This window comes from Narcine bancroftii, chromosome 2, assembly GCF_036971445.1.
Source record: "Narcine bancroftii isolate sNarBan1 chromosome 2, sNarBan1.hap1, whole genome shotgun sequence".
Lineage (NCBI taxonomy): Eukaryota > Metazoa > Chordata > Chondrichthyes > Torpediniformes > Narcinidae > Narcine > Narcine bancroftii.
The window spans coordinates 191,582,936-191,599,403 of NC_091470.1; the positions used below are offsets into that span (position 1 = coordinate 191,582,936).

Sequence of the window (16,468 nt, forward strand, 5' to 3'; positions counted from 1 at the left end):
TGAGATTTCACAAACATTTTTATTTTTCATTGAAAGCTTCACATCCAGGAATGGCATCCACCTGCCTCCTTGATACACTGGGATGCTTTTTGCTTTCTCTTTCATGCTGGAAGGTGCCGTTGATTTGGCAGAATGGATGGTTTCCACAGTCACTGCTGCTCTGCCATAAACTTGTAGTGCAAAGTCCCAACGTCTTCCTGAGACACTTTAATCCACCCACTCTTCTGCATGTGGTACACTGAAACCAAGCAGAATGGTCAGTGTTTGATAACATAAACCACCCCCCCCCCCCCCCGCACCACCACCACCTCACTTCCCCACGTAACAGCTTTAGGACTGTGTGTGGCACATGCACTCCCACTCGTTCACATTCAGACACACACACTTGACAGTCACACTTTACACATTCTTACTTGCAATCACACACAATCCCGCCCGCTCATAAACGAGCACTTACAATGACACTCGCTCGCATTCAAGGTCACTCGTATTCACGCACTCACAAATCATGCCCGCTCACAATCATTCACATTCACGTACATTCGCAATCAAGCCCACTCATGTTCACACACTCAAATCATGCCTACTCGCAATCACACATTCACAATCAAGCCCCCTTGCATTCACGTACTCACACTCGAAATCAAGCCCCCTCACTTTCATGCCCGCTCACAATCACACATTGCCAATAACGCCCGCGCACTCATATCACAATCAAGCCCACTTGTGTGTTCGGGGTATCGGGGAGAGAGAGACTGGGAAAAGGGAGTGCTGGTGCAGTGTAGGACCCGGCTGTGAGCTGCTGTGATGGATTCAGAGAGGGCAGTGTGTGGGTTGGTGGGCTTGCTCTCAGGATAGGTGTTTCTGTCAGAGTCACTGGAAACAGGCCCTTCAGCCCAACAAACTGAAATATCCCTGCCTGCCTTTGGCCTCGTATCCCTCTTAACCAGCGGTTCTCAGCCTTTTTCTTTCCACTCACATCCCACTTTAAGTCATCCCTAGTCCATTGGTTCTCTGTAATTAGTAAGGAGTTGCTTAAGGTGGGATGTGGATGGGAAGGGAAGGTTGAGAATCGCTGCTCGAGACCCAATTGTTACTGAAATATTTTGCTTGAGAAAAATTGTCATTGGCCCATTTTCTTTGGAGATCTGAAACCGTGCACATAACGAGTCAATGAGGGATGATTAAAACAGTGGTTTTCAAACTTTTTCTTTCCACCCACATACCACCTTAAGCAATCCCTTACTAATCACAGAGCACCTATGGTATAGGGAATACTTAAAGTTGTATGTGAGTGGAAAGAAAAAGGTTGAGAACCACTGATCTACACCCATCCCATCTATTGATTCATCCAAATGATTTTTAAACATTGCATTAGTACCCACCTCAACACCCTCCCCCCACCAACCTGGCAGCCTGAACCCTCCACATTCTAGGGTGGGGTCAAGCCCAGTCACCATCTCAACAACACCCACCCCAACTGGGGACCGATAATGACCCTGTGTCTCTGGACAATGGTATCAAATATTCTGAGGTCTATCCGAAAACATGCCCACTAAGTGATGCAAAATATCACAAATTGAAAGTTTGGCCTGCCTTTCAACGTAGTCAGGAGTCGGCCATTTGGCCCATCAAGCCCGCTCTGCCATTCAATGTGATCATGGTTGATTTGATGCTCAGCTCATCTCCACCCACCTGCCTTTTCCCCATATTCTTTAATTCCCTGTCTACGTAAAGATACCCAACCTTGTCTGAAATATATTTACTGAGGTCACCTCAAGGGGCAGTGAATTCCATAGATTTACCACCCTCTGGGAAAAGTAGTTCCTCCTCTATCCTCAACATACTACCCTGAATCTTGAGGCTATGTCCCCTAGTTCTGGTCTCCCCCACCGAATGGGAACAACTAACATACCATAGAAAACAGAGGAAAAAAGGGGACCCCTCCAGAATTAATGTGGCCAACTCTGGGGGAGCCACAGGAGATGGAGCCAGGGGACTACAGGCATGTGAGCCTAACGTCTGTGGTCGGAAGTCGCTGGAGAGTATTCTGAGGGAAGAGGTACACACACACTTGGATGGACAAGGGCTGATCAGAGAAAGACAGCAGGATTTTCTAAGTGGGAGGTCTTGCCTCACAAATCTGATTGAGGTTTTGAAGATGTGACCAAGATGGTTCATGAAGGTAGAGCTGTGGAATTCAGCAAGGCATTCAGTCAGGTTCCACACGCTAGGCTGCTTGGGTAGGTCAGATCATATGGGATCCAAGGAGAGAGAGCAGAATGGATAGAAAATTGGCTTCACAGTAGAAAGCAGAGGGTGATAGTGGAAGGTTGTGTTTCAGACCTGAGACCTGTAACGAGTGGTGCGTCACAGAGTTCGGTGCTGGAAGACCCGAGATCTGTGACTAGTGGTATGTCACAGAGGTCAGTGCTGGAAGACCTGTGACTAGTGGTGTGACACAGAGGTCGGTACTGGAAGACATGTGACTAGTGGTGTGTCACAGAGTTCGGTGCTGGGAGACCCGAGATCTGTGACTAGTGGTGTGTCACAGAGGTCGGTGCTGCGAGACCCGAGACCTGTGACTAGTGGTGTATCACAGAGGTCGGTGCTGGGAGAACCGAGACCTGTGACGAGTGGTGTATCACAGAGGTCGGTGCTGGAAGACCCGAGACCTGTGACTAGTGGTGTGTCACAGAGGTCGGTGCTGGGAGACCTGAGATCTGTGACTAGTGGTGTATCACAGAGGTCGGTGCTGGGAGACCCGAGACCAGTGACTAGTGGTGTGTCACAGAGGTCGGTGCTGGGAGACCCGAGACCTGTGACTAGTGGTGCGTCACAGAGGTCGGTGCTGGGAGACCCGAGACCTGTGACTAGTGGTGCGTCACAGAGGTCGGTGCTGGGAGACCCGAGACCTGTGACTAGTGGTGCGTCACAGAGGTCGGTGCTGGGAGACCCGAGACCTGTGACTAGTGGTGCGTCACAGTGGTCGGTGCTGGGAGACCCGAGACCTGTGACTAGTGGTGCGTCACAGAGGTCGGTGCCGGGAGACCCGAGACCTGTGACTAGTGGTGCGTCACAGAGGTCGGTGCCGGGAGACCCGAGACCTGTGACTAGTGGTGCGTCACAGAGGTCGGTGCCTGGAGACCCGAGACCTGTGACTAGTGGTGCGTCACAGAGGTCGGTGCCGGGAGACCCGAGACCTGTGACTAGTGGTGCGTCACAGAGGTCGGTGCCGGGAGACCCGAGACCTGTGACTAGTGGTGCGTCACAGAGGTCGGTGCTGGGAGACCCGAGACCCGTGGTGCGTCACAGAGGTCGGTGTTGGGAGACCCGTGATCTGTGAGTAGAGATGTGTCACAGAGGTCGGTGCTGGGCCCATTGCTGTTGTCATTTCCATCAATGCACTTGGCATGATCAGCAAGTTTACGGGTGACAATAAATATGTATTAAGAATAGTGAAAATGTTTGCCGAAGATTGCAGCAGTACAATGTTTGGCCTTGTCAGTAAGAATACGGAGGCAGCGAACAGAGATGAGGTGCAGTCGCTAACGGACTGGGGCAGAGCCAGCAAAAGCATTGAATAAACAAAAGAGATGGTTGTTTCAGAACAGCCCGGGGGGACCTCGCACTGCTGACCTTTGACAGTTCCGCCTTTGAGGTCGTCAAGAGGATCAAGTTCCTTTGGAGTGCCCCTGGCAGAGAATCTCACCTGGTCCCCACCAGCTCCATCGCCAAGAAAGCCCAGCAGCTCCTCTACTTCCTGCGAAGGCTGAGGAAAGTCCATCTCCCACCCCATCCTCACTACATTCTACAGAGGATGTATTGAGAGCATCCTGTGCAACTGTGTCACTGCCTGGTTTGGAAGCCGCACCTCCTCAGACCCCAAGGCCCTGCAGAGGACAGTGAAGGCAGCGGAAAAGACCATGGGGGGGGGGGTGGGGGGGACTGTGGGGGTGGTTCTGCTCCTACCATGAAGGATGTCTACAACACTCAATGCATGCCAGAGGCAATAAATATTGTGAAGGACCATACACTGCTCAGGTAAACTGTTCTCTCTTCTGCCATCTGGTGAGAGGTTCTGCAGCACTCAGGCCCTTGCATTCAGATTGGGAAACAGTTTCTTCCCCCGGTCCATCAAGCTCCTGAATTCCCAGAACAGATGTTGATAGTGTGTTGTCGACTTTTACTGTATACGTCTTAATATTTCAATAGGTTTAACTTCTCTTCTAACTTATATTTATGTCCTGGAGAAATGCTGTCTTGTCTTTCCTGTGTAACCATGATATGAACGATAAATAAAGGTGACTTCACATTGATCAGTTAGGCAGGGGAAAGGTTGAGTTTAGTACAGAGAAATGTGAGGTGTTGGGAGGTCTCATGTGGGTGGGACCCACAATGTGAATGGTACGGAACTTGGGGGGTGTTGTATACCAGGTGGATCTGGGAGCACAGGTACATAATACTTGGAAATGGTGTTACTGGTAAAAAGAGTGGTTTAAAAGTTTCCAGCATATTGACCATCATACAACCATTTACAGCACAGAAACAGGCCAGTTTGACCCTTCTAGTCCATGCTGAACAATTTCTCCCTCCTAGTCCCACTGGCTTGCTTTCTGCCCATAACCCTCCACACCTCTTCCATCCATATACTTATCCAACTTTTCCTTGAATATTAACATCAATCTTGTTTCTACCACCTCTGCTGGAAGTTCATTCCACACCCTCACTACCCTCTATGTGAAGAAATTCCCCCTCATGTTTCCCCTAAATTTTTCCCCATTTACTCTCAATCCCTGCCCTCTTGTTTGAATCTCCCCCACTCTCGGTGGAAAAAGCCCATCCACGCTGACTCTTATCTTTCCTCCTTATAATTTTGAACATTAAATTATCCCTCAACCTTCTATGCTCCATGGAATAAAGTCTCAGCCTGTTCAACCTTTCCCTGTAACTCAAACCCTGAAACCACGGCAACATCCTCTGCCCTGTAATTCGGTGACCAAAACTGCACACAATACTCCAAATTTGGCCTCACCAATGCCTTGTTCAACTTCAACATAACATCCCAACTCCTGTATTCTATACTCTGATTTATGAAAGCCAACATACTAAATTCCTTCTTCACCACCCTATCTACATGTGATTCAACTTTCAGGGAATTATGTACCATGACTCCTAAATCCCTTTGTTCCACTGCACTCCTCAATTGTCTACCATTTAATGTGTATTTGCCACCCTATCATCTAGATCATTAATATACATGACAAACAGCAATGGACCCAGTAGTTCATGCCCTGAGGCATGCCACTCCTCACCGGCCTCCAATTTGACAAGCAATTTTCCACTACTACACTCTGGCATCTCCCATCCAACCATTGCTGAATCTATTTCACTACTTCGTAATTCATACCTAATGCTTGCACCTTCCTTGCTAACCTCTTATGGGAAACCTTATCAAAAGCCTTTCTTCAGTCCAAATATTCAACATCCACCCGCCTTCCCCTCATCATCCTTTTTAGTGACCTCCTCAAAAAACTCTACAAGATTTGTTCAACATGATCTGCCTTGTACAAAACCATGCTGACTACTCCGAATCAATCATCAGTCAAGGTATTGAGTTGGGAGGTCATGTTGCTGTTGTATAAAGTGTTGGTGAGGCCCCATTTGGAATATTGTGTTCAGTTTTGGTTACCGTGCTGCAGGAAAGATATGGTGAAGCTGGAGAGAGTGTGGTGAATGTCTGCCAAGCTGCCTGTCTCCCCTCTGGCGAGCCTTGCTGTACTAACATTGGCTGTGCATTAATCTCGACTGTTAAGGACATTCCCCTTGGATATAACAGTTTATGAATCTATTATCTTTCATTATTGTACCATGAGTTTTGCTAATAAAAGCCATGATTATTGTTTGACCACATCGTCTTTGTCTACTTCATCAACTGGCACTTCAATTTTATTAGTAGAAATGGATGCAGCACTCAAGCCAGAGCAGCTGATAATCAACCAGTCTGCCCGGAGGGCCAGAGAAATTTTCAACCACTGGATTGCTTGTTTCGATTACTACATGGCTCGATAAAACGTGGTCGATGAGGTGATACAGTGGGGCCACCTGAACTCTCTGCTGGGTGAGGTCCCTTTCGCTGTAACGCAAGGAGCTACCACTCTGGCTATAGCCCGGGAACGTCTGACTGCTTACTACGCAGTGCCACGGAATGTGGTGGTTGCTCAACACCAGTTGCTGACTAGACGCCAGAAACCCGGGGAAAGTGATGCTGCTTATACACTGGCCCTCGACTCGCTGGGAAACGAATGTAATGTCAGGGCAGTCAATGTACAACAACACTGCAATGCCTTGAAGCTGGATGCCTTAGTCAACGGGACTGACTCCAGTTACATCCGACAGGCTGCTGGAGACTGAGCCCTTAACCTACAACTGGGCAGTCACTCTAGTCAAAACACTGAGAAGTACCATGCAGTCCAGTGAAATGCTAGAAACTGAAAAGGAAACATCCAGGAGTGCTGGAACCCCGAAGGAAAGAAAAAGGCAAACTCCTGAAAAATGCTACTTCTGTGATAAGAGCTGGCACCCCAGACAGAAGTGCCTGGCTCGATTTGCTACCTACAGCTATTGTTGGAAACTCGGTCACTTTGCTAAAGCATGTAAAGTGAAAAGTACTCCCACTGATAAGAAGAGAAGCACCAAGAAAATGCATCCTGGAGCTGGAGGAATTGAAGACAACTGTAAAAAGGGGGAATCTTCAGACGAGCAGACTGAATCGATTTCAAGTGATGGTGAGGTGAGATCCCCTGTGATAGCTCAATTGACTCCAAAGCTTGGGGGATGTTACGGACTGGAACGGTCGACTATGAAAGGTGAAGCGAATGGTGAGACTCTTGATTGTCTAATAGACTCGGGGAGTGCTGACAGCTACATCCATGAGAGAGTTGCCAGAGCCTTAAATTTGCGGAGATATCCAGTGAACCAAAAGCTATCGATGGCTTGTAGTGAACTTACCAAAACTGTACGGGACAAGTATAAAGTTACTTTAAATTTGCAGGGACATTACCTGGCTGATGTATGGCTCTTTATTATGCCGGAGCTCTGTGCCCCTGTGGTACTGGGGTTAGATATTCAATCTTAGATGAACAGTGTAGAGTTAAATTTTGGTGGGCCACTACCCAAACTTACCATAGTTACTGAGGTCTGACCACATTAAAGATCAAAGCTCCCTCCCTTTTCAGTGATTTATCCCCTGAATGTCGACTGATTGCCACTAAGAGCCATTCTTACAGCAAAGAGGATCGTGAGTTTTATCAAAGATTGCTTGAAGAGAGAGTAATTGAATCCAGTAAGAGTCCGTGGCAAGCCCAGGTGGTAGTTGTGAAAAATCACACTAAAAAACCACTGGCTTTTGACAAGAGCCAGACAATCAACCATTACATTAACCTGGATGCCTACCCCCGCCACGCATCAATGAAATGATTAATCAGATAGCGCAATACAAAGTGTACTCCACTATCGACCTCAAAGCAGCTTACCACCAAATCCCCATTTTAAAAAAAAAAGGAATGTCCCTATACAGCCTCTGAGGATGATGGGGGTTTATACCAGTTTAAAGGGTACCTTTTGGAGTCACTAATGGTGTGTCAGTGTTTCAGAGGGAAATGGATAAGATTGTTAGGACGTATGAGTTAGAGGGTACGTTTCCCTATCTGGATAATGTCACTATCTGTGGGAAAACACAGGCTGAGCACGACAAAAAATTTTAGCAACAGCTAAAGAACTCATCCTTACATTTAACGAGGGTAAATATGTGTTCAACGTGACAGAGCTACCCATTCTGGGCTACATTGTCCGCAAGGGTGAAATCCGCCCCAACCCAGAAAAAATGGCCCCCCCTTAAGAAGTTACCACCCTCAAACTCAGCAAAAGCCCTTAAAAGGTGTATGGGATTCTTTTCCTACTAATGTAAATGGATTCAGGACTACGCCACGAAGGCACGCCCTCTGTTTGACATTAAATCTTTTCCTCTCCAATGGCCTTGAAGGCTTTCGAGAGAATTAAAGCTGATATTGCCAAAGCTGCACTCTCGTCCATTGACGAAGATGTCCCGTTCCAAGTAGAAACTGATGCCTCAGATTGTGCCTTGGCAAGAACCCTTAATCAAAAGGGCAGACCTGTGGCATTCTCCTGCACATTATGCGGACCTGAACTTAAGCATCCTGACATTGAAAAAGAAGCCCAGGCTATTTTTGAAGCTGTTTGCTACTGGAAACAGTTTCGAGCCGGCAGAAAATTTACTCTTGTCACTGATCAGAAATCTGTAGCCTACATGTTCAGTACTAAACACAAAAGTAAAATCAAGAATGGTAAGATGGCATACTGGTGAATAGAACTCTCAACATATAATTATGAGATCCAGTACAGACCGGGCAGGTTAAATGATCCCTCAGACGCATTGTCACGATCTGCTGCTGGTGCTCAGCTGGAGGGGCTAAAAGAAATCCATAGCAGACTGTCCCACCAAGGAGTCATGAGATTCTTCCACTACATAAGGGCTAACAACCTTCCTTACTCTCTGGAAGAAGTCAGGAAACTGACTGAAAGCTATCCTGTTTGTGCAGAGTGCAAATTGCAATACTTTAAAGCTCCAGAGGCCACTCTCATCAAGGCAACCCGACCTTTTGAGAGGATTAGCTTAGATTTTAAAAGGCCATTACCTTCCAACAACAAAAATGTATATTTCCTTACTGTCATTAACAAATATTCCAGGTTTCCCTTTGTGATACCCTTCCCTGATGTCTTGTCAGCAGCTGTCATTAAGTCACTTGACAGAATTTTCAGCATTTTTGGTTTTCCCAATTACATTCATACCGATAGAGGCTCAGCATTCATGAGCTCTGAACTGTGGTGAGCCCTGCTACGAAAGGGGATTGCCACCAGCTGTACCACGAGCTACAAGCTGCAGGGCAATGGGCAGGTTGAAAGGGCTAAAACTACAGTCTGGAAGACTGTTAATCTTGCTTGAGAAACACATGGTTACCCCTGTTACCCGGTGGCAGGAGGTGCTGCCTGAGGCACTACATTCTATTCAGTCTTTATTGTGTACTGCAACAGATCAAACATCTCACGAACGTATGTTTGCCTTTCCTAGGAAATCAGGAACTGTGATGGACTGGCCAGCCTGTTTATCTGAACCTGGAACCGTGCTGCTGAAGAGCCACTCTTGGGCACGTTAAACAGACCCCCTAGTCCAACCAGTTCAGCTACTGCATACCAACCCCAACTACGCTCATGTTAAATTCCCAGACGGGAGTACTGACACTGTACCCCTAAGAGATCTGGCCTCACCTGGTTCACCCCTTCCTCACACCCCTACTCAGAGTGAGCCTGAGAGTTTGGACTCACCCCCCCACCCCCAGGCTGTGACCCCCAGTAAGCTTTCAGATGGCCATGCTGAGGCTCCACTGCCTCACGCTGGCAATTCTGGAGCGGGTCCAGAAGCCAGTCCTTCCCACACTACAGACCCAGAACCGTACCAGTTCCCAAGGTTGATGAGGAGCCACCTGTTTTGAGACGAAGCACCAGAATTCGTAAACAACCTGATAGGCTGACATATCAATAAAACATCTCATTATATTTTGATTGCTTGCTAGATACTGGCATATTTTGGCTGTTAGAGTATCTCAAGGCCAAGCATGGAATCCACATGAGGAGTCATGTGTTGGAGTAGTGGCCAGTAGGAGAATACCAGCCCTCTCCAGAAAAGAAGAAACAAAGTGAAGAAAACGCAAAGTTCAAGAAACACAAAACACAACAAATAAAAGATAAAGGTGTGGAGAAATGAAAGAAAATGGCACCCAAGAAGGAAAAAAAAGAAGGAAAGATGCCGGAAGAGAAAGTAGAAGGCCTTACCTGCATGAAGAGGCAGGGAGCCACCATGGAGAAAGGAGCCCGCTCCCCGAGGTTAGTGGAGACCCCGCAGGGTCGCAACCTCCCGAGCGCGGGACTGCAAAAATGTTCTCTGAGCCAAACCCGAAGTGCCCAACTGCGCACACCAAGGAAAAGGAAAACACCGACGGGAGGGGAGCCCAGCTGAGGACCGAACTTACACAGCGTGACCAGCTGAGAGATGCCCGACAGCAGGGCTCTCAGCTGAAAGAAGACGAAAGCGACAGGAAAGGGAGTGATAGGAAAGAAAACCAGCAACAGGAGGCACAACAGATAACTAGCCAAGAAGAAGAGGACCAACAACAAGAAGTTATGCAAAAAAAAACACCCAACAAACTAAGGCAAGCAACTCGACAAGAAAGTCAGAAGAGACACAGATACAATGAAGAGAAGTAGAAGAAACAAACACAGGTGCAGACACTGAAGAAGAGGAAGACCAAGCTCTGCACAGAGGAATAGAAGGTAAAATAGATGGACAGTATATAGATAAAAAAGAATTTCAAGAACAAATGAGAGCATTAAAAGAATGGTTGACATTAGAATTTAGTAAAATGAAAAGTACAGAAGAAAAAGTGAGTAGAATAGAGCTGGTCATGACAGAAATAGGGAAAAGATTAGAAAATGTGGAAGAACAAGAAACGGCTGTAGAAATGGAAGTGAATGACTGAAGAAAATTGGAAGACAGTGACAAAAAAGTCACAAGAGTTGTTAACTCAGAAGATGGATATAATGGAAAACTATAGTAGGAGAAACAATATAAAGATAGTGGGCCTAAAGGAAGATGAAGAAGGCAAAAATATGAAAGAATTTATAAAAGAATGGATCCCAAACGTCCTGGGAATGCCAGAAATACAGGAAGGAATGGAAATAGAAAGGGCACACAGAACACGAGCCCCAAAACCACAGACACATCAAAAACCAAGATCTGTTTTAGTAGAAAGTATGAGATACACAGCAAGAGAAAATATACCGGAGAGGGCAAGGAATAAAATTAGAGAAGACAAAAAACCATTGGAGTACAAGGGTCAAAAAATATTTTTTTACCCAGACATGTTTTGAACTCCTAAAGAAGAGGGAGGAGTTTAACACAACAAAATCGATCCTATGGAAAAAAGGCTATAAATTTATGTTAAGATATCCAGCTGTGCTTAAAATAGTTATCCCAGGGGAGCAAAACCGACTGTTCTCGGATCCAGAGAAAGCACGAGAATTTGCACAACGCCTGCAGGACAGAAAGAGAGATGAAGAGATGTAACAAGAACGACGACAAACTACATATAAAGATGTAAACCAACTGAAAAACCTCACAAAGATAAGCGTATACAGAGCCGTTGTCATACCCACACTCCTGTTCGGCTCCGAATCATGGGTCCTCTACCGGCACCACCTACGGCTCCTAGAACGCTTCCACCAGCGTTGTCTCCGCTCCATCATCAACATCCATTGGAGCCCTTACATCCCTAACGTCGAAGTACTCGAGATGGCAGAGGTCGACAGCATCGAGTCCACGCTGCTGAAGATCCAGCTGCGCTGGATGGGTCACGTCTCCAGAATGGAGGACCATCGCCTTCCCAAGATCGTGTTATATGGCGAGCTCTCCACTGGCCACCGTGACAGAGGTGCACCAAAGAAAAGGTACAAGGACTGCCTAAAGAAATCTCTTGGTGCCTGCCACATTGACCACCGCCAGTGGGCTGATAACGCCTCAAACCGTGCACCTTGGCGCCTCACAGTTTGGCGGGCAGCAACCTCCTTTGAAGAAGACCGCAGAGCCTACCTCACTGACAAAAGGCAAAGGAGGAAAAACCCAACACCCAACCCCAACCCACCAATTTTCCCCTGCAACCGCTGCAATCGTGTCTGCCTGTCCCGCATCGGACTTGTCAGCCACAAACGAGCCTGCAGCTGACGTGGACTTTTTACCCCCTCCATAAATCTTCGTCCGCAAAGCCAAGCCAAAGAAAAGAAATAGTAGGAGAAACAATATAAAGATAGTGGGCCTAAAGGAAGATGAAGAAGGCAAAAATATGAAAGAATTTATAAAAGAATGGATCCCAAACGTCCTGGGAATGCCAGAAATACAGGAAGGAATGGAAATAGAAAGGGCACACAGAACACGAGCCCCAAAACCACAGACACATCAAAAACCAAGATCTGTTTTAGTAGAAAGTATGAGATACACAGCAAGAGAAAATATACCGGAGAGGGCAAGGAATAAAATTAGAGAAGACAAAAAACCATTGGAGTACAAGGGTCAAAAAATATTTTTTTACCCAGACATGTTTTGAACTCCTAAAGAAGAGGGAGGAGTTTAACACAACAAAATCGATCCTATGGAAAAAAGGCTATAAATTTATGTTAAGATATCCAGCTGTGCTTAAAATAGTTATCCCAGGGGAGCAAAACCGACTGTTCTCGGATCCAGAGAAAGCACGAGAATTTGCACAACGCCTGCAGGACAGAAAGAGAGATGAAGAGATGTAACAAGAACGACGACAAACTACATATAAAGATGTAAACCAACTGAAAAACCTCACAAAGATAAGCGTATACAGAGCCGTTGTCATACCCACACTCCTGTTCGGCTCCGAATCATGGGTCCTCTACCGGCACCACCTACGGCTCCTAGAACGCTTCCACCAGCGTTGTCTCCGCTCCATCCTCAACATCCATTGGAGCCCTTACATCCCTAACGTCGAAGTACTCGAGATGGCAGAGGTCGACAGCATCGAGTCCACGCTGCTGAAGATCCAGCTGCGCTGGATGGGTCACGTCTCCAGAATGGAGGACCATCGCCTTCCCAAGATCGTGTTATATGGCGAGCTCTCCACTGGCCACCGTGACAGAGGTGCACCAAAGAAAAGGTACAAGGACTGCCTAAAGAAATCTCTTGATGCCTGCCACATTGACCACCGCCAGTGGGCTGATATCGCCTCAAACCGTGCACCTTGGCGCCTCACAGTTTGGCGGGCAGCAACCTCCTTTGAAGAAGACCGCAGAGCCTACCTCACTGACAAAAGGCAAAGGAGGAAAAACCCAACACCCAACCCCAACCCACCAATTTTCCCCTGCAACCGCTGCAATCGTGTCTGCCTGTCCCGCATCGGACTTGTCAGCCACAAACGAGCCTGCAGCTGACGTGGACTTTTTACCCCCTCCATAAATCTTCGTCCGCGAAGCCAAGCCAAAGAAAAGAAATAGTAGGAGAAACAATATAAAGATAGTGGGCCTAAAGGAAGATGAAGAAGGCAAAAATATGAAAGAATTTATAAAAGAATGGATCCCAAACGTCCTGGGAATGCCAGAAATACAGGAAGGAATGGAAATAGAAAGGGCACACAGAACACGAGCCCCAAAACCACAGACACATCAAAAACCAAGATCTGTTTTAGTAGAAAGTATGAGATACACAGCAAGAGAAAATATACCGGAGAGGGCAAGGAATAAAATTAGAGAAGACAAAAAACCATTGGAGTACAAGGGTCAAAAAATATTTTTTTACCCAGACATGTTTTGAACTCCTAAAGAAGAGGGAGGAGTTTAACACAACAAAATCGATCCTATGGAAAAAAGGCTATAAATTTATGTTAAGATATCCAGCTGTGCTTAAAATAGTTATCCCAGGGGAGCAAAACCGACTGTTTTCGGATCCAGAGAAAGCACGAGAATTTGCACAACGCCTGCAGGACAGAAAGAGAGATGAAGAGATGTAACAAGAACGACGACAAACTACATATAAAGATGTAAACATAATGTATAAGTAAGAACTAAAGAAGGGAAAGAAAAGGGAAGTAAGGGAGATGGGAAAAAAGAAAAGAGGGTGAGCTGTGTTAAATGTGAAGATAAAAGTCTTCTGGAGGGGGTTGGGTGGGAGAGAATAACAGTCACTGCAAAATCAGTTGACACTTGTGAGTATGTTCACAATCTGAATGGAGAGGGGAGTTGTGGTTCCCTGGCAAGGGACAAGGGGCAACTTAGAGAGGGGGTGGACGCTTGGGGTTAAAGAAATTTTAGATGTGGGAGTTGTTGAAGTATTTTATGTTTTAGAAGTGTTGTCATACATTGAGTTCAAAAAGGGAAAACATGAAAATTGGGAAAAGGGGGAGGGTGGTGGTGAGGAAGCAGAAATGAGGTGTAAACAGAGTATGAGATGGCCATGTTGAACTATATGACTATAAATATTAATGGAATACATAACCAAATCAAAAGGAAGAGGCTATTAAATTTACTGAAAAAAGAAAAAAATAGATATAGCATTCGTGCAGGAAATGCATCTAACTGAAGTGGAACATAATAAATTAAAGAGAGACTGGGTAGGGCATGTAACGGCAGTATCATATAACTCAAAAGCCAGAGGTGTAGCTATATTAATCAATAAAAATGTTCCAATCAAAATAGAGGAGGAAATAATAGATCCAGCAGGGAGGTATGTAATGATAAAGTGTCAGATATATTCAGAGTTCTGGAATTTGGTCAATATATATGCACCTAATGAAGAGGATCAAAAGTTTATGCAAGATATTTTTTGAAGATTGTACATACGCAGGGGAATATATTGATAGGAGGGGATTTTAATCTTAATTTGGACCCAAAGGTGGATAAAACTGGACAAAAGACTAACAAAAAAAAATAGTGGCCAAATTTATGGTTAAATCAATGCAGGAAATGCAACTTTTGGATATATGGAGGAGGCAACACCCAAAGGGATAGACGTAAAACATATTCAAGAATTGACTTGTTCCTGTTGTCAACCCACATCCAAGGGAGAGTTATGAAAACGGAATATAAAGCTAGATTGCTATCTGATCTTTCACCCCTATTATTAGCAATAGAACTGGAGGACATCCCACCAAGAACATATAGATGGAAATTAAACTCCATGCTACTTAAAAGACAGGAATTTAGAGAATTTATTGAACGCCAAATTAAAATATACTTTGAAATAAATATGGAATCAGTGAAAGACAAATTTATATTATGGGATGCAATGAAAGCCTTCATTAGAGGGCAGATAATAAGTTATGTAACTAAGATGAAAAAGGATTACAATTGGGAAATAGAACAGTTGGAAATGGAAATAGTAAGTACAGAAAAAGAACTAGCAACAAGGAAAGATACAACAAAAAGAAGAAAATTGGCAGACAAAAAAATAAAATACAAAACATTACAAATGTATAAGGTGGAGAAGAACATAATGAAAATAAAGTAGAAGTATTACGAGCTAGGAGAAAAAGTGCACAAAATATTAGCCTGGCAATTTAAAACAGAACAAGCTCAAAGAACTGTATTGGCATCAAGGAAAAGGGACAAACAAATTACATATAACCCAACAGAGATCAATGAAAACTTTAAGGAATTCTATGAACAATTATACCAAACTGAGAATGAAGGGAAAGAAGACAAAATAGATGAGTTTTTAGCTAAAAGTGAACTACCGAAATTGCAAGAAGAGGAGCAAAACAAATTGATAAAACTATTTGAAATAGAGGAAATACAAAATATATTTAAAAAGCTGCTGAACAATAAAATGCCTGGAGAGGATGGATTCCCAATAGAATTCTATAAAACATTTGAAGAGTTATTAATTCCTCCTCTCCTGGAAGTAATGAATCAGATAGAAGAAACACAAAACTTGCTAGATTCATATAAAACAGCAATAATTACAGTAATACCAAAGATGGGGAAGGATCCACTAACACCAGCATCATATAGACCAATATCTCTACTTAATTCAGATTATAAGATAATAGCAAAACTATTAGAAAACAGATTGGCCAACTGTGTACCAAAGATAGTAAAACAAGATCAAACTGGATTTATTAAGAAAAGATGAATAACGGACAATGTCTATAAGTTCATTAATCCATGCAGTACAAGAAAATAAGATACCAACAGTGGCTGTAGACACAGAAAAAGTCTTTGACAGAATGGAATAAAAATATATTAATTGGATTAAAGCATTATATAAGGGACCATTGGCGAAGATGACAGTAAATGGATATGTATCGAACCAATTTAAATTAAGCAGGTCAACTAGGCAAGGATGTCCACAATCTCCCTCACTGTTCGCTTTAGCAATAGAACCATTGGCAAAACTGATAAGAACAGAAAATAAAATAAAAGGGATAAAAATAAAGGAGAAGGAGTATAAAATCAGTTTATTTGCAGATGACATCATAGTATACTTAACAGAACCAGAAATATCAATAAAAGAATTACATAAGAAATTGAAGGAATATGGAGAAGTATCGGAGTACAAGATCAACGCAAATAAAAGTGAAACAATGCCAAATGAATAATGAGGATTACACAGAGTTTAAAAAAGAATCACCATTTAAATGACAAACAAGCAATCCGATACCTAGGTATCAGATTAGATAATAATTTAGGCCACCTATACAAATTAAATTACCAGCCATTAATGAAGAAATTACAGGATGACTTAGAACATTGGAAAGAATTGCCTCTAACACTGATAGGGAGGGTAAGTTGCATTAAAATGAATGTCTTCCCAAGGATA

The 16,468-nt window shown here is 44.5% G+C and overlaps 1 protein-coding gene across 2 annotated transcripts in view; it reads right to left on the reverse strand.

Moving 5' to 3' along the window:
• Window positions 1-16,468, reverse strand: part of psmb8a (proteasome 20S subunit beta 8A) — a 30,765-nt gene continuing 14,297 nt past the window's right edge. For both annotated transcript variants that reach the window (XM_069919746.1, XM_069919747.1), the window contains exon 6: window positions 1-238. In XM_069919746.1, the coding sequence (XP_069775847.1) occupies window positions 150-238 (89 nt within the window). In that variant the 3' untranslated portion in view covers window positions 1-149. The remainder of the gene's footprint in view (window positions 239-16,468) is intronic.